This window comes from Ranitomeya imitator, chromosome 4 (genome assembly GCF_032444005.1).
Source record: "Ranitomeya imitator isolate aRanImi1 chromosome 4, aRanImi1.pri, whole genome shotgun sequence".
NCBI classification, from domain to species: Eukaryota; Metazoa; Chordata; class Amphibia; order Anura; family Dendrobatidae; genus Ranitomeya; species Ranitomeya imitator.
In genome coordinates this window covers 421523897-421542513 of record NC_091285.1, presented here as the reverse complement: position 1 = coordinate 421542513, position 18617 = coordinate 421523897, and the positions used below count along the sequence as shown (strand labels likewise).

Below are 18617 nucleotides of genomic sequence, written 5' to 3'. Positions count from 1 at the left end.
AAAGTGAAACTGCCAATCAGAGCGATTTGTAATATTTCACCTATTATAACGGGTGAAATATTACAATCCAGCCATGGCCGATGCTGAAATATCATCAGCCATGGCTGGAAATACTAGTGTGCCCCCACCCCACCCCACCGATCGCCCCCCCAGCCCTCCGATCTGGCCGGTACACTGCTCCGGCTCCCCTCCGTCCAGTGCTCCGCTCCCCCCCGTGCTCTTGTCCGCTCCCCCCGTGCTCCAATCACCCCCCCGTGCTCCAATCACCCCCCCTGCACTCCGATCCACCCCCCCCGGTGCTCCGTTCCACCCCCCCGTGCTCCATTCCAGCCCCCCCGTGCTCCGTTCCACGCCCCCCGTGCTCCGTTCCACCCCTCCCGCACTCCGATTTCCCCCCCCCCCCGTGGTCCCCCCCCACCCCATCATACTTACCGATCCAGCCGGGGTCCCGTCCGTCTTCTCCCTGGGCGCCGCCATCTTCCAAAATGGCGGGCGCATGCGCAGTGCGCCCGCCGAATCTGCCGGCCGGCAGATTCGTTCCAAAGTGCATTTTGATCACTGAGATAGATTATATCTCAGTGATCAAAATAAAAAAAATAATAAATGACCCCCCCCTTTGTCACCCCCATAGGTAGGGACAATAAAAAAATAAAGACATTTTTTTTTTCCACTAATGTTAGAATAGGGTTAGGGTTAGGGTTAGGGGTAGGGTTAGGGTTAGGGCTAGGGGTAGGGGTAGGGGTAGGGTTAGGGCTAGGGGTAGGGTTAGGGGTAGGGTTAGGGTTAGGGTTAGGGCTAGGGTTAGGGTTTCGGTATGTGCACACGTATTCTAGTCCTCTGCGGATTTTTCCGCTGCGGATTTGATAAATCCGCAGTGCTAAACCGCTGCGGATTTATGGCGGATTTACCGCGGTTTTTCTGCGCATTTCACTACGGTTTTACAACTGCGATTTTCTATTTGAGCAGTTGTAAAACCGCTGCGGAATCCGCACAAAGAAGTGACATGCTGCGGAATGTAAACCGCTGCGTTTCCGTGCAGTTTTTCCGCAGCATGGGCACAGCGATTTTTGTTTCCCGTAGGTTTACATTGAACTGTAAACTCATGGGAAACTGCTGCGGATTCGCAGCGTTTTCCGCAGCGTGTGCACATACCTTTAGAATTAGGCTATGTGCACACGGTGCGGATTTGGCTGCGGATCCGCAGTGGATTGGCCGCTGCGGATTCGCAGCAGTGTTCCATCAGGTTTACAGTACCATGTAAACATATGAAAAACCAAATCCGCTGTGCCCATGGTGCGGAAAATACCGCGCGGAAACGCTGCGTTGTATTTTCCGCAGCATGTCAATTCTTTGTGCGGATTCCGCAGCGTTTTACACCTGTTCCTCAATAGGAATCCGCAGGTGAAATCCGCACAAAAAACACTGGAAATCCGCGGAAAATCCGCAGGTAAAACGCAGTGCCTTTTACCCACGGATTTTTCAAAAATGGTGCGAAAATATCTCACATGAATCCGCAACGTGGGCACATAGCCTTAGGGTTAGGGTTGGAATTAGGGTTGTGGTTATGGTTAGGGGTGTGTTGGGGTTAGGGTTGTGGTTAGGGGTGTGTTGCGGTTAGGGTTGTGTTTAGGGTTATGGCTACAGTTGGGATTAGGGCTAGGGGTGTGTTGGGGTTAGTGTTGGAGGTAGAATTGAGGGGTTACCACTGTTTAGGCACATCAGGGGTCTCCAAACGCAACATGGCGCCACCATTGATTCCAGCCAATCTCGTATTCAAAAAGTCAAATGTGCTCCCTCACTTCCGAGCCCTGACGTGTGCCCAAACAGTGGTTTACCCCCACTCATGGGGTATCAGCGTACTCAGGAGAAACTTGACAACAACTTTTGGGGTCCAATTTCTCCTGTAACCCTTGGGAAAATAAAAAATTCTGGGCTAAATAATTATTTTTGAGGAAAGAAAACGTATTTATTATTTTCACGGCTCTGCATTATAAACTTCTATGAAGCACTTGGGGGTTCAAAGTGCTCACCACACATCTAGATAAGTTCCTTTCGGGGTCTAGTTTCCAAAATGGGGTCACTTGTGGGGGGTTTCTACTGTTTAGGCACATCAGGGGCTCTGCAAACGCAACGTGACGCCCGCAGAGCATTCCATCAAAGTCTGCATTTCAAAACGTCACTACTTCAATTCCAAGCCCCGGCATGTGCCCAAACAGTAGTTTACCCCCACATATGGGGTATCACCGTACTCAGGAGAAACTGGACAACAAATATTGGGGTCAAATTTCTCCTGTTACCCTTGGGAAAATTAAAAAATTCTGGGCTAAATAATTATTTTTGAGGAAAGAAAACGTATTTATTATTTTCACGGCTCTGCATTATAAACTTCTATGAAGCACTTGGGGGTTCAAAGTGCTCACCACACATCTAGATAAGTTCCTTTGGGGGTCTAGTTTCCAAAATGGGGTCACTTGTGGGGGGTTTCTACTGTTAAGCCACATCAGGGGCTCTGCAAACGCAACGTGACGCCCACAGAGCATTCCATCAAAGTCTGCATTTCAAAACGTCACTACTTCACTTCCGAGCCCCGGCATGTGCCCAAACAGTGATTTACCCCCACATATGGGGTATCATCGTACTCAGGAGAAACTGGACAACAACTTTTGGGGTCAAATTTCTCCTGTTACCCTTGGGAAAATAAAAAATTGAGGCTAAAAGAATTTTTTTGTGATAAAAAAAGTACTTTTTCATTTTTACGGATTAATTTGTGAAGCACCTGGGGGTTCAAAGTGCTCACTATGCATCTAGATAAGTTCCTTGGGGCGTCTAGTTTCCAAAATGGGGTGACTTGTGGGGGAGCTCCAATTTTTAGGTACACGGGGGCTCTCCAAACGTGACATGGTGTCCGCTAAAGAGTGGAGCCAATTTTTGATTCAAAAAGTCAAATGGCGCTCCTTCCCTTCCAAGCCCTGCCGTGCGCCCAAACAGTGGTTTACCCCCACATATGAGGTATCAGCGTACTCAGGACAAATTGGACAACAACTTTCGTGGTTCAGTTTCTCCTTTTACCATTGGGAAAATAAAAAAATTGTTGCTAAAAGATAATTTTTGTGACTAAAAAGTTAAATGTTCATTTTTTCCTTCCATGTTGCTTCTGCTGCTGTGAAGCACCTGAAGGGTTAATAAACTTCTTGAATGTGGTTTTGAGTACCTTGAGGGGTGCAGTTTTTAGAATGGTGTCACTTTTGGGTATTTTCAGCCATATAGACCCCTCAAACTGACTTCAAATGTGAGGTGGTCCCTAAAAAAAATGGTTTTGTAAATTTCGTTGTAAAAATGACAAATCGCTGGTCAAATTTTAACCCTTATAACTTCCTAACAAAAAAAAATTTTGTTTCCAAAATTGTGCTGATGTAAAGTAAACATGTGGGAAATTTTATTTATTAACTATTTTGTGTCACATATCTCTCTGGTTTAACAGAATAAAAATTCAAAATGTGAAAATTGCGAAATTTTCAAAATTTTCGCCAAATTTCCATTTTTATCACAAATAAACGCAGAATTTATTGACCTAAATTTACCACTAACATGAAGCCCAATATGTCACGAAAAAACAATCTCAGAACCGCTAGGATCCGTTGAAGCGTTCCTGAGTTATTACCTCATAAAGGGACACTGGTCAGAATTGCAAAAAACGGCAAGGTCTTTAAGGTCAAAATAGGCTGGGTCATGAAGGGGTTAAACTGTTACACTCTGAAATGCTGCAGAATTTCAGCGGTAAACATACATGGCTGAAAACATGCTGCTAGTGTCTGATATATGCTGCCCGTAGATCGTGCAGCATGTATCAGCTGTCAAGTTCCCGTTTAATAAAAAAAAAATTATTTTTTTTTTTACAAATCAGTGTTTAATAGTTTAGTTTTTTCAATTACTAAAATGCAGCGTACATACAATGTAAATCAAATCGATATTTGGTGTGATAAGCCTTTCCTTTCTGTACAGCATCTAAGCTTCAATGCTACTAGGTGCACTTGTTTACGATTTCTTGAAGGAAGACGGGTGGGTGGTTGTTCTAAGCATTTTGGAGAACTAACCGCCGTGGATGTAGGCTTGAGCAAATCCTTCTACATCTTCAGAAAGATTTGATGATGTCGAGAAAAGGCAGATACTTATACATCATGAAGTACCATCAGGAAGGCATCCGATTGGCAAATTTATTAAGCAGCAAGACCATGTCCCCAAACATACAGCAAATGCAATCAATGCACCACTGCAGCTTGTGTTTTTTTTGTGTGTTTTTTTTTTTTAAATTTTTTTTATTACAGCTCTGGAGTAGTGCTACCAATGTAAGTTCCGTACCTCCTCACTCATACTTACCTGCTGCCGTCTTCCTTTGTTATCAGCACTGCATCTGTCGATTTCCAGCAGTTTATGAACTGTTGAATCGCTACAGTGTTTCCTGGTGCAAGCCTGAGGTCACTTTTGAATCCATGTCTATGAGATCTTCGTTTTGGCTTTCAGACTTGCATTCAGAGCTTGTGACCTTTACTTCTGGCTTCATGTCAGTCAGAAGTTGCAGTCACAAGATGGCATTGCGGGACAAGAAGGGCATCAGGTGGAGATGAAGACAGTGACTGGTAACTATAATATTAGGTTCAGGGATCTTGCATTAGTAGCACCACTATTCATGAAATAAAAACGAAAACGCTGAAGTGGTGATTTGAGGCTATGTGCCCACGTTGCGGATTCGTGTGCGGATTTTTCCGTACTGTTTTTGAAAAATCCGCAGGTAAAACGCACTACGTTTTAGCTGTGGATTAACCGCGGATTTACAGCAGATTTCCTACGTTTTTTTTTTTGTACAGATTTCACCTGCAGTTTTACACCTGCGGATTCCTATTGAGGAGCAGGTGTAAAACGCTGCTGAATCCGCACAAAGAATTGACTTGCTGTGGAAAATAAACCATAGAGTTTCCGTGCTGTATTTCCTTCAGCATGGGCACTGCGGATTTGGTTTTCCATAGGTTTACATGGTACTGTAAACCGCATGGAAAACTGCTGTGGATCCGCAGCCAAATCCACAACGTGTGCACATACCCTAAGAACGATCTTCAGGGCTTTTGTGAGTGCCTTGTTATTCTTTACTAGATGGTGGCCCGATTCTAACGCATCGGGTGTTCTAGAATATGTATGTAGTTTATTTATGAAGTTTTCAGAAGAATGCAATTGATTAACAGGATTTGGCCGGCTGGGCGCGACCAATTGGCGAAGCGTGGTTCTAATTCTGCGCCAGTTCGCGGCCAGACTGCGCCTGTCACTAATTGTTAGCGGCCGGCCGGGCGGGCGTGACCAATCAGTGAAGCCAGGGCCGGCTCCAGCCACGTAGTATATAGCACAGCCCACATAGTATATACACAGCCCACGCAGTGTATAACACACAGCCCACGCAGTGTATAACACAGAGCCCACGCAGTGTATAACACACAGCCCACGCAGTGTACAACACACAGCTCACGCAGTGTATAACACACAGCCCACGCAGTGTATAACACACGGCCCACGCAGTGTATAACACACGGCCCACGCAGTGTATAACACACGGCCCACGCAGTGTATAGCACACGGCCCACGCAGTGTATAACACACGGCCCACGCAGTGTATAACACACGGCCCACGCAGTGTATAACACACGGCCCACGCAGTGTATAACACACGGCCCACGCAGTGTATAACACACGGCCCACGCAGTGTATAACACACGGCCCACGCAGTGTATAACACACGGCCCACGCAGTGTATAACACACGGCCCACGCAGTGTATAACACACGGCCCACGCAGTGTATAACACACGGCCCACGCAGTGTATAACACACGGCCCACGCAGTGTATAACACACGGCCCACGCAGTGTATAACACACGGCCCACGCAGTGTATAACACACGGCCCACGCAGTGTATAACACACGGCCCACGCAGTGTATAACACACGGCCCACGCAGTGTATAACACACGGCCCACGCAGTGTATAACACACGGCCCACGCAGTGTATAACACACGGCCCACGCAGTGTATAACACACGGCCCACACAGTAATATAGCAATGTGGGCACCATATTTTTCGGACCATAAGATGCAGTTTTTCCCAAATTTTTTTGGGGGGAAATGGGGGCGCGTCTTATAGTCGCAATATACTTAAAAATCCTGTGGCGGTGGCAGTGATCCCGATGCAGCCTCCCTTCCCAGGCTGGCGCGGTTGTGGCGGGCTGTGCTCTGGGGCAGTGGCAGCGCTCTTTTTGTCCCGTGAGGGGCTTTGCCGGCATTCCGTCAAAGCCCGGAGGCCCCCGCTCATCCGTTAATGCCATGTTGCGGTGGACGCCGGGAACATGGCCGACAGGAAGATGGCTGCCGGGCCAGCGCATGCTCAGATTCAAATCTCAGCAACGAGATCTCATTGCCTAAATCTGAATCTGAGCCTGCGCCGCCTCCAGTCTGGCGGCCATTTTTCCGGAGGCCACCGCAACATGGCATTAACGGATGAGCGGGGGCCTCCGGGCTTTGACGGAATCCATGCAGCACAGAGAGCCGCTGCCACTGCCCCAGAGCACCGCACCAGCCTGGAATGGGATTTCCCAGAGGCCGACACACCAGCCTGGACCACCGAACGACCCCTCTGACCACTCCTCCACCTGTGCCGATCCCTTCACTGGTAAGCTGAATACGAACTGTAAGACAGACCCACATTAGACAAATTCCCCCTCATTTTCCTTCTGAAAATTTGGGGTGCGTCTTATGGTTTGGTGCGTCTTATAGTCCGAAAAATACGGTATATACTCCCCTTCCGGCGGCCCCTGGATCCAGGCGAGGCGTTTAGCGATGCTCCTTGCGACGCTCCGGTCCCAAGAATGCATTGCGGTCTCACGAGATGATGATGTAGCTGTCTCGCGAGACCGCAATGCATGGCCCGGAGCGTCGCGAGGAGTGGGAAAGGCGCCGGAAGGTGAGTGTATAATGATTTTTAATTTTTTATTATTTTTAACATTAGATCTTTTTACTTTTGATTCTGCATAGGCAGCATCAATTGTAAAAAGTTGGTCACACAGGGTTAATAGCAACATTAACGGACTGCGTTACACCGCGGCATAACGCGGTGTAACGCAGCCATTAACCCTGTATGAGCGCTGACTAGAGGGGGCACTGAAAGAGAGTAGGAAGGGGCAAATTCGCTGCCGAACTGTGCCAGTCGCTGCCGGCCGCGACCAATCAGCGACGCGGGATTTCCGTGACGGTCAGACAGACAAACAGGCGGAAGTTTGCCGCTTAGACGATTATATATACCGTATATAGATTCTGATCACAAGGGTTTTTTAATTTGCCTTCAAAACAGCATCATTTCTTCTAAGTACATCTGCACACAAATTCTGAAGACAATGGAAGGTCACACCAAATATTGATTTGTTTGGATTTCTCTTTTGTTCATTCCCTTTGGATTTTATTAATTGATAAAAATATACTAACACTTATGTATTGTCCTACATTTTTACACAGTAATGGCTTACCCAAGAACAGTATAAATACAATTAATAAATCAGTATATCAAATTTTTAAAAACAAAAAAAAATCATTTTTTGCTTTGTATGAAATATTTTTGCTTGTTTTGCAGCTATTATTGAGCATGTTCGAGATGGTAGTGTTGTGAGAGCGCTTCTTCTTCCTGACTACTACATGGTGACAGTCATGCTGTCTGGAATCAAGGTAGGAAACAATTTGACCTTTTCTTTTTCTGCAGTCAAATTGACATAATGCCGAATGCAACTGTTTTGCAAAATCTTTCACCTAATAAACAGCTACAGGTGCTTCTCACAAAATTAGAATATCATCAAAAAGTTAATTTATTTCAGTTCTTCAATACAAAAAGTCAAACTTATATAGAGTCATTACAAATAGAGTGATCTATTTCAAGTGTTTATTTCTGTTAATGTTGATGATTATGGCTTACAGCCAATGAAAGCCCAAAAGTCATTATCTCAGTAAATTAGTAAAAAAAAGCACCTGCAAATGCTTCATAAGCATTTAAAAAGGTCCCTTAGTCTGTTTTCGTAGACTCCATAATCATGGGGGAAGACTGCTGACTTGACAGATGTCCAGAAGGCAGTCATTGACACACTCCACAAGGGGGGTAAGCCACAAAAGGTCATTGCTAAAAACGCTGGCGGTTCACAGAGTGCTGTCCAAGCATATTAATGGAAAGTTGAGTGGAAGGAAAAAATGTGGTCGAAAAAGGTGCACAAGCAACCGGGATAGCCGCAGCCTTGAAAGGATTGTTCAAAAAAGGCCATTCAAAAATGTGGGGGAGATTCACAAGGAGTAGACTGTTGCTTGAGTCATTACTTCAAGAGCCACCACACAAAGACATATCAAGGACATGGGCTACAAGTGTCGCATTGCTTGTGTCAAGCCACTCATGACTAATAGACAACGCCAGAATCGTCTTACCTGGGCCAAGGAGAAGAAGAACTGGACTGTTGCTCAGTGGTCCAAGGTGTTGTGTTTAGATGAAAGTAAATTTTGCATTTCATTGGGAAATCAGGGTCCCAGAATCTGGAGGAAGAGTGGAGAGGCACACAATCCAAGCTGCTTGAGGTCTAGTGTGAAGTTTCCGCAATCGGTGATGGTGTGGGGAGCCATGTCATCTGCTGGTGTAGGTCCACTGTGTTTTATCAAGATCAAAGTCGGCGCAGCCGTTTACCAGGAAATTTTAGAGCACTTCATGCTTCTCTCTGCTGATAAGAGGGACTTGAAGAGGGGGATGCAGGTATAAAAGTTATCTACGTAAAGGTCATAAGCTTGATCCAGCAGTGGGTGCACCAAATCCCACACAATTTTCCGACTCACTCCCAGGACAGGGAGGGATTTGGGGTTGAATCCAGGTGTCCTTCCCTTCATAATCTCTAAACCTGTTGGTGTATCCTGAGGTACTCTTGCACAGCTTGTAGAGTTTTATTCTGTTGGAATTTTAGAATATAAAAATTTGGTAAAATTAAAAAACAAACTTACTAAACTGACATCAGTAAATAAAAAATAATCAATGAGCGCCTGCATCGATCTGACACTAACCATGGGTATGTTCAGGTAGAAATACTGTAGTATATTTTTACTGTCCCAAATCTAGTCCTATCTACTAATCTGAATTTTTCACCCCCAAAGTACAACCAGATATGGATCAGTGATGTGTTGCTGATCAGCACTTGACGGCTGTAGGACTCTATCCCTGACTATACTCAGTAAAAAATACTGTAGTAGACGCTGATTACTACCGTATGTTTTTACTGAGCAAAAAGGGGAGAAGCCAGCGCAGCCTAAGGTTAAGACGCAATACATAAAGTGCAAATGCACATATTAATTTCTAACTGTATTTTGAAAATGAGACATTTAGCAAACAATTGATCAATTCTTTGAGCCACCCCGCCTCTTCACGGCAATCTCATATTGGGGCAGTCCTACACTACGTTTTTTATATTCGCTGTGCCATAAAGGCCTCCTAAATGAACTAAAAGCAAGACCACATTAAAAACATGCTGTACCTGGAGCATATACTGAGTCATCCCCATGGCGCCAGAGTAGGCAAGCGAGGATAAAGGTTGACCAGGTCCAGACAGACATTTCGGATCCAACCTCCACACTGCCCATCCAGAGCCACAGATGAAGAGTGAAACAGGCTGAGGCACAGGTGCATAATTAAACAAAGCCTGAGGCAGGGCAGGGCTGCTGTGTGTGTACAGCAGCCTATCAATCAAATTTTTAATGTGGTCTTGCTTTTAGTTCATTTAGGAGGCCTTTATGGCACAGCGAATATAAAAAACGTAGTGTAGGACTGCCCCAATATGAGATTGCCGTGAAGAGGCGGGGTGGCTCAAAGAATTGATCAATTGTTTGCTAAATGTCTCATTTTGAAAATACAGTTAGAAATTAATATGTGCATTTGCACTTTATGTATTGCGTCTTAACCTTAGGATGCGCTGGCTTCTCCCCTTTTTTGGTATGGTTTTACTGTCCATAATCTAGTCCTGTCCATTCATCTAAAATATATTTTTTTTTACTTTTTTTTTTTTTTCCCGCTTTGCAATGTGACCCTAAGGCTGCCGTCACACCAGCAGTATTTGGTCAGTATTTTACATCAGTATTTGTAAGCCAAAACCAGGAGTGGAACAAATAGAGGAAAAGTATAATAGAAACATATGCACCACTTCTGCATTTATCACCCACTCCTGGTTTTGGCTTACAAATACTGATGTAAAATACTGACCAAATACTGCTAGTGTGATGGCAGCCTAAGGGCTCATACTCACTTGCGTGAGACTCGGATGAGTCTTGCACGGCAATACCCGGCGCTGCTGCCGGCACTCAGATTGGAGCATGCGGCCGCATAGGAATACATGCAGCCACATGCTCCGCTCCTCTGTGCCAGGTGCAGTGCCGGGTATTGCCGTGCAAGACTCACCCGACTTTCGCACAAGTGAGTATGAGCCCTAATCCTGACTAAATTCAGTAAACAATACTGTAGTAGACGCTGATTACTGTGGTATATTTTTACTGTCCCTAATTTAGTTATATCCACTAATTAAAATTAAAATCTGACCCATTATTGCGGAGACCTATAGAAGAGATTGCTATGCATGCACAGGAAGTCTCCATAGATGTCTACAGAGCTGTGTATTGCCAGCAATTCACTTAGCCTGAAAGTGACTCTGTGGGCACAGAATGACCGTTCAAATCAAGTATCGGCGCTCAGTGCTCCATGGCGGGGCCAAACATTTACCGTATATACACCTTCCCACCTGCTTGTTTTCCACCTATCTCTGCACTGTGAAGCCAGAACTGTCAAACAAAGATGGTGGGTGGAGATTGAAAGAAAATAAGCAGGAGGAAGGTGTATATAAAGGATTGGCTCCGCCGTAATGCACCGAGCTGCGGGACTTCTGACCTGGCAGAGCATCTTTTTAAGTGGTTGTCCAACATAGATCAAATGCTTTTAAACAGTCCCAGCACACTCTTGACACACAAAAATATCATGGCTTAGGTTGCCATTAACAGGTCTTCCAGTCTGGCCCTCAATTCTGAGGGTACGTTGGGTTCTTTCCTATGTTTGAATTTCATAATTCAGCGACCTGCACAGTATTTCTATGCTGAGTCTATACCATGTTTATATGTTTATACCATTTACTTTATAGTGTCCAACCTTCAAGAGAAATGCAGAAGGCAAAGAAGTTCCTGAAGCGTTTGCTGCAGAAGCAAAGTTTTTTACAGAGTCACGTCTACTGCAAAGAGATGTACAAATTGTTCTAGAGAGCAGCCACAACCAAAATACCTTGGGCACCATTCTTCATCCTGTACGTCATTTTTTAAATATGTCTATTATATATTTCAATGATAGACTTTAAGTTGCGTTTGTTTCTAAACATGATATGAAACCTTTTCCTCTCGTTTGCAGAATGGAAATATTACAGAATTGCTCCTGAAAGAAGGTTTTGCTCGCTGCGTCGATTGGTCTATAGCTGTGTATACCCAAGGTGCTGAGAAGCTCCGTGCAGCAGAGCGGTAAGTCTGTTAGGAGTATGCTATCAGATTGGTTCTCTTGTCTGATCAGCTTGATGGGATATAAGGTTAACCCTTAATGTCCTATACACATTAGACTAAGTCAACTGAACCCGCCAATTTCGACTTGTTTGGCTGCAATCTAATGAATATGGGGGCGCTGGCCAACTGACGGTCAGGGGGAAATGTCAATCGCACATATCTGATTTTGGACTGCTGACTGGTCTCCTGGAGATAAGCCAGTAGCCAACTTATCATCTGACAGCTTTCTCATTGAGAACACAGGAATATTTTTTCATTTATTTTTAAACCTACAAGTGAAGCAAAATTGACAACCACCCATACCCATGCCATCTTTTGGTCATACCCATTCTGTCTTAAAAGACACCCCACTCACCTTTCTGCACATATGGCACTGTCGTCAATTGCCCAGGGGATGTCCTTCAAGGCAGATTGGGCCTGGTTAGAGACATGGCACCCTAATGCTGCCCAACTTCAGCATTGCTGCCATGACTCTTGGTAAGCTATGTATGCATTGTGCACACTAAATGCAAGTTTTTTTTTCTTTTCATCTCTAAGATCATTCTTTCACGTTAAGCAGCAAAATTCTGGTGACTGGTTCCTTTTAGGCTTTTCTTAATGCTGCAGGTTCAGAGGAGTCAGAGTAACATGTTAAAAAATGTACACTATTGAGAAACAAGTCTGAAATGTATGCGTTTTTTTTTTGTCCCTCCCCTTCAAAAAGCTACTTTGGCATGATTGTGGTGTATTGTAATTTTTGAAATATCTCAGCTGCTTGTATTCAGAGGAGAGAGGACTTGTGAGATCTAAGTATATTTTGCTTTTATCTTAGTTTTGCTAAGGAACGCAAAGTGAGGATCTGGAGGGATTATGTGGCCCCCACTGCCAATATGGATCAGAAAGACAGACAATTTGTGGCAAAGGTAATGTAAACTATGTTGCACTTTTTTTTTTAATTTTTTTTACTTCTGTTGTACACCTACTAAGGGGCTTTAACCAGTGGTTCAGTTATGACAAGTTGATACAGTGTGCAACACCAGTAATGTAGTATAACCAATTTTAAGCAGTTAATGCAATTTTTGTAGTGTCGCAACACCTTCAAAAACCTAAAAACTAATCTATTCATAGAATTTTTCAGGACTAGAAGAAACATGGCTGATTTTGTTTTAAAAAAACTGTGCCATATCGGTCATTGGGTTGTCTGCTATGGCAACTTTGTTCCATGAGTAGTGAAGGAGACGGAGTTTCAATACCATAAACAGCCTGTAAACAATTGGGGCACAGTTTTTTAAATACTAGCAGCCATATTTTTCTATGACTGGACAACCCCTTCTAGTTCCATTTGTAGAGGTTCATAAACCAGTTATGAAACTCTTTGAGATACTTGATGAAAGTAAGCCCTAAATTACATGCATATTTTAGCTGTGGGTGCTTTTCATGGTAGTTTTGTTTAAGTATTTTTTGTCATGAGCTGATGGATATTTTCTTTTTTTCCCTTATTTTATTAGCCTGGGAAATGGGAAAATTATTTTATTTATTCCACTTAACACGAGGCTTGGTTGTGTCTTGTGTGTCTTTTTGTTTTTTATTCTTGATATGAACCCCTTATAACGAAAACCTTATGTTGTGGTCATGGCTAGGCTGAGCAGACTGGATTTGTAACATAGTAACATAGTAACATAGTTAGTAAGGCCGAAAAAAGACATTTGTCCATCCAGTTCAGCCTATATTCCATCATAATAAATCCCCAGATCTACGTCCTTCTACAGAACCTAATAATTGTATGATACAATATTGTTCTGCTCCAGGAAGACATCCAGGCCTCTCTTGAACCCCTCGACTGAGTCCGCCATCACCACCTCCTCAGGCAAGCAATTCCAGATTCTCACTGCCCTAACAGTAAAGAATCCTCTTCTATGTTGGTGGAAAAACCTTCTCTCCTCCAGACGCAAAGAATGCCCCCTTGTGCCCGTCACCTTCCTTGGTATAAACAGATCCTCAGCGAGATATTTGTATTGTCCCCTTATATACTTATACATGGTTATTAGATCGCCCCTCAGTCGTCTTTTTTCTAGACTAAATAATCCTAATTTCGCTAATCTATCTGGGTATTGTAGTTCTCCCATCCCCTTTATTAATTTTGTTGCCCTCCTTTGTACTCTCTCTAGTTCCATTATATCCTTCCTGAGCACCGGTGCCCAAAACTGGACACAGTACTCCATGTGCGGTCTAACTAGGGATTTGTACAGAGGCAGTATAATGCTCTCATCATGTGTATCCAGACCTCTTTTAATGCACCCCATGATCCTGTTTGCCTTGGCAGCTGCTGCCTGGCACTGGCTGCTCCAGGTAAGTTTATCATTAACTAGGATCCCCAAGTCCTTCTCCCTGTCAGATTTACCCAGTGGTTTCCCGTTCAGTGTGTAATGGTGATATTGATTCCCTCTTCCCATGTGTATAACCTTACATTTATCATTGTTAAACCTCATCTGCCACCTTTCAGCCCAAGTTTCCATTTCCATTTCCAAGTTTCCATTTCCATTTCCATGGATTTGTGGATCCACAGAGCCAGACATACCCAGGAAGGGGCGTAACTAAGCTGTTATCTTGGTGTTTGCTGGAGCCTCTAGTGGTGAGGTCAGGCTTGTGCGGCAGGTAGCCGCCAGGTACCACTCATGGGCGGAACATGATACTGCAGCTGACTGCTGATCAGGTACACTGACGCTAATTTAGGGCTTAGTTCAGACATGCCAGTCTAGGATTCAGGATCAGGGTTAGGCCACCCATCGACTAGGGAATAGTGTGCATGCACTGGCCGCCCTGGCACCAGGGGTCTTCGGGAACAGGACTGTCTGCTCGGGGACCAGGTTCAGGCACTTAGCGCTTCAGGACCAGGGAACGAGATTCAGGCACTGGCTGCTCCGGGACCAGGGAGCGAGGATACAGGACTAACAACGCCTGGACCTAGGGTCTACTGGCTACTCTGGGACCTGGGGATAACGTTCATGCCCTGGCCACATTGGGGCAAGGGGACTTCGCTACTCACTAGCAGTACACCTTACTAACTAATAGTTCACTTTGTTGCTTGGCGACTCCATAGGGGAGAAGGGAGTCTTTCATACAAGATGCCTTCCAGCTATTGACTGGGAGCCATCTTGCAGGGCAGGTGTACTACCCATGCATAATGCACACGCTGCCCCTTTAAGAACGGGGAAGTGTGGACACACGCATACTAGGCATGCCGACGGGCTGCGACACGCACCCGCCGAAAGCAGGAATTAGTAGAAAGGACACACCGGGAGACAACGCCGCTGGGGTGGTGAGTAAGCCGGCGTCCCTGCAGAGGGGGAAGTGGACGTCCCTGCAGAGGGGGAAGTGGACACCATGCCGGGGCACTGACAGCAGTGTTACACCCTATGAGACACAAATCACGTGCACAAGATTAAAGGGAACCTGTCAACCCCAAAATCGATGGTAAGGTAAGCTCACCATCATCAGGGGCTTATTTACAGCATTCTGTAATGCTGTAGATAAGCCGCCGATGTTACCTGAAAGAGGAGAAAAAGAGGTTAGATTATACTCACCCAGGGGCGGTCCTGCTCCGATGGGTGTCTCAGGTCCGGAACAGCGCCTCCCATCTTCATTCCATGATGTCCTCTTCTGGTCTTCACGACGTGGCTCTGGCGCAGGCGTACTTTGTCTGCCTTGTTGAGGGCAGTGCAAAGTACTGCAGTGCGCAGGCGCCGGAAAGGTCAGAGAGGCCCGACGCCTGCGCACTGCAGTACTTTGCTCTGCCCTCAACAGGGCAGACAAAGTACGCCTGCGCTGGAGCCGCGGCGTGAAGACCAGAAGAGGATGTCATGGAATGAAGATGGGAGACGCCGGAGCGGACCTGAGACACCCATTTGACCGGACCGCAGCGGGACCGCCCCTGGGTGAGTAATTTAACCTTTCTTTCTCCTCTTTCAGGTTACATCGGGGGCTTATCTACAGCATTACAGAATGCTGTAGATAAGCCCCTGATGACGGTGAGCTTACCTCACCATCGATTTTGGGGGTGACCGGTTCCGTTTTTGCATGAGACAATTTGCACACAAGCTCAATGTTTCTCTGATGATGAATATTAGATATGCAGTACTTGGCATATATGAGTACACCCCTTTTGAAAAGTAAGATTCTAATCAATATCTCACTGAACTCAAATTAGTTGATGCAAAAACTATTGCCCCCACATCAAAAACAACTACATCTAGTACTTAGTTCGACCTCCATAATTTTTAAGGACAGTAAGTACTAAGTCTTGAGAGTATGGAATGAAGAACGACCTTTTAACCCCTTAATGACCGCCAATATGTTTTTTAACTGACCTGAGATATAAGAGAATAGCCTCCCCATACAGGCGACAATCCCGCAGCTGTTGGCTGTACACTATAGCTGACAACTTGCTGTATCAACCACAATCAGTGTTTGCACTGTCCAAATCTGTTTAACCCCTTAGATGCTGCTGTCAATAGTCACTACATCATTATAAATGGTGGATTGGAGGCTTCCTCTTTATCCCATTTGGTGCCCTCAGATCATGATTGTGTGGTCCTGATGTTTGCCATGGCAATTCATGACCAAATAGTGACCTTAGGCTACGTTCACATTAGCGTTGTGCGGGGCTGCGTTGGGCGCAGCTGTGGCGACGCATGCGTCATGCGCCCCTATGTTTAACATGGGGGGGGGTGCGCATGGACATGCGTTGTCTTGCGTTTTGTGACGCATGCGTTTTTTTGGCGCAACAGAAAACGCTGCATGATGCAGTTTTTTCTGCGCCAAAAATCATGAAAAAAATAACGCATGCGTCACAAAAAGCTGCGTTTTGCATGAGTTGTGCGTTGCGTCGCCGACGCAGCACCGCACAACGCAAATGTGAACATAGCCTTAGTCTGATGGCTGTTGTAACCTATTCAGAAGTTAGCGGCATTTAGGTGGCAAAAATGCACATTCTCATTTCTGCTGTGCTACTTTGCATTAATTCCTGAAAATCACCTGAAGGGTTAATAAACTACATTACTGCAGTTCTCCATTATGTCAGGGGGTGCGCTTTATAAAATGGTATCAGTTTTGGGAGTTTCCAATATATAGGAACCCTAAAGTCACTTCAAACATGGATAGGTCCCTAAAGAAATACATTTTGTAAATTTCCTTGAAAAAATGAAAAATTACCGATACATTTTTAAACCTCCTAAAATGCTAACAAAATAAATTGTTATTTATTAATGCTTTGCTGTGGTATGACTATCTGATTAAAGGGATAATCATTCAAAATTTGAAAATTGCTAACATTTTTTTAGCATTTTTCTCAAATTTCTGATATTTTTTATAAATAAACACAAAACATATCTACGGTACCTAAATTTACCATTATCATAAAGTATACCGTGTCACGAAAAAACACTCTCAAAATCACTGGGATATGTTGAAGCGTTCCAGAGTTATTACCACATAAAGTGACACTGGTCAGATTTAAAAAAAAAATGGCTCCGTCACAAAGGGGTTAAACTACTAGATAGAGGGTAATGCTCAACTTTTCTCTTCAGAATTCCCCATATGTGTTTGATTGGGTTTAGATCAGGAGACGCTTGGCCATTTAAAGAATTTAATTCTGTTCTTCTTTAGAAATGCAACTATGGTTTTAGATTTTTGTTTTGAATCATTGTCATGTTGGAAAAATGCACGTCTACCAAGGGCCCAAATTGAGGGTAGGATCTTCTTTTCCAATATAGATGTCACAGGTTTACCTCAACATCGAGGAGCCAGAAGTCTGCACTGTCTGATTTCTTGTACTCCTTCACTGTTTAGAAGCATTTCACCTTCATATTAAACAGTGCAGGTTTCTTCATTCAGTGCAGGGGTTAATCTGTTCAGTTGAGAGCTCCTGAAACTTTCATGCTTTAATGCTCTCAGCTGTTCAGTATTGGCCACTCCCCTCTGCTATATATACTCTCCTCTGGCTATCAAGGATTGCCAGTGTTAGTTTGATACTGTCTGGTTCTGGAGCTGTAGGTGTTGGTTGTTTTGAGTAGGCGGTTTGGAGTGTTGTTCAGAAGACTGTTGCTTGGTGATTTGTTTGTGTGCAAATCCTCATTCTCTCCTATTTGGTTTTCCCTTTCTTTACTTCTCGGTATGTCACTGTTGTTTGTAAGTGCATATTTGTATGATTAGTATTTTCATTTAAACCAGGATGTCTTCTCTTTTTAGTCTGGTTTGTGTATTCATATACATAACTACCCACTTCCCTGTGTGGGGGAAGGGACAGAAAAGGGCTGATTCAGTAACTCAGCAAGGGATGGATAGGGTGGCCCTAGCTTCAGGGATAGGCAAGGAACCCTTAGCCCCGGGATAACTTGCAATTGTGCCATGACAATAGAGCTGTACATCTGTGAATTCATTATGCCATCAGTGAAGTTTAGCTCCCCGACACCAGCAGCACTTATGCTGCCACTACCTTGTTTCACTCTAGGCACTAAGCATTTTTTTGTACCCCTCACCTTTACGACATCGTACAGGTTTGAAGCCATCAGTTCCAGAAACATTTATCTTGGTCTCATCACTCCAGAGTTTAGAATCCCAGTAGTTTTCATATTTTTTAGCATTTGCCCTAGCAAATTGTAGGTGGGCTTTTTTTGTGCATGGGCTTTAGGAGAGGCCTCCCTCATGGACAACACCCATGCATGCCAGTCCTCTGTGTGTATGCAGTATAGTGGTATGTGAAACACTCACTCCGGTTTGGTTTTCTACTTTATCTAACTGCAGTGTACATGCATGTCGATTTGCTTCAACCCCTTTCATCAGAAGACGCTCCTGTTTAGGTTCTCAATTCTTTGGTCGACCTGGATGTCTCTGTGAGATGGTTACAGTTCCATGTTTGTTACATTTCTGTATCACTTCTGCTACATTATTCTGACCGATAAGTAAATCTTTGGTGATCTTCTTGAGCCTTCACTTTTCTTGT

General features: G+C 44.6%; 1 protein-coding gene across 2 annotated transcripts in view; it reads left to right on the top strand.

Annotated features, from left to right (window-relative positions):
- The window catches only part of SND1 (staphylococcal nuclease and tudor domain containing 1), a 980965-nt gene that overhangs the window by 100680 nt on the left and 861668 nt on the right, over positions 1-18617 (top strand). For both annotated transcript variants that reach the window (XM_069765442.1, XM_069765443.1), the window contains exons 6-9: positions 7665-7756; positions 11233-11391; positions 11493-11599; positions 12450-12540. In XM_069765442.1, the coding sequence (XP_069621543.1) occupies positions 7665-7756; positions 11233-11391; positions 11493-11599; positions 12450-12540 (449 nt within the window). The remainder of the gene's footprint in view (positions 1-7664; positions 7757-11232; positions 11392-11492; positions 11600-12449; positions 12541-18617) is intronic.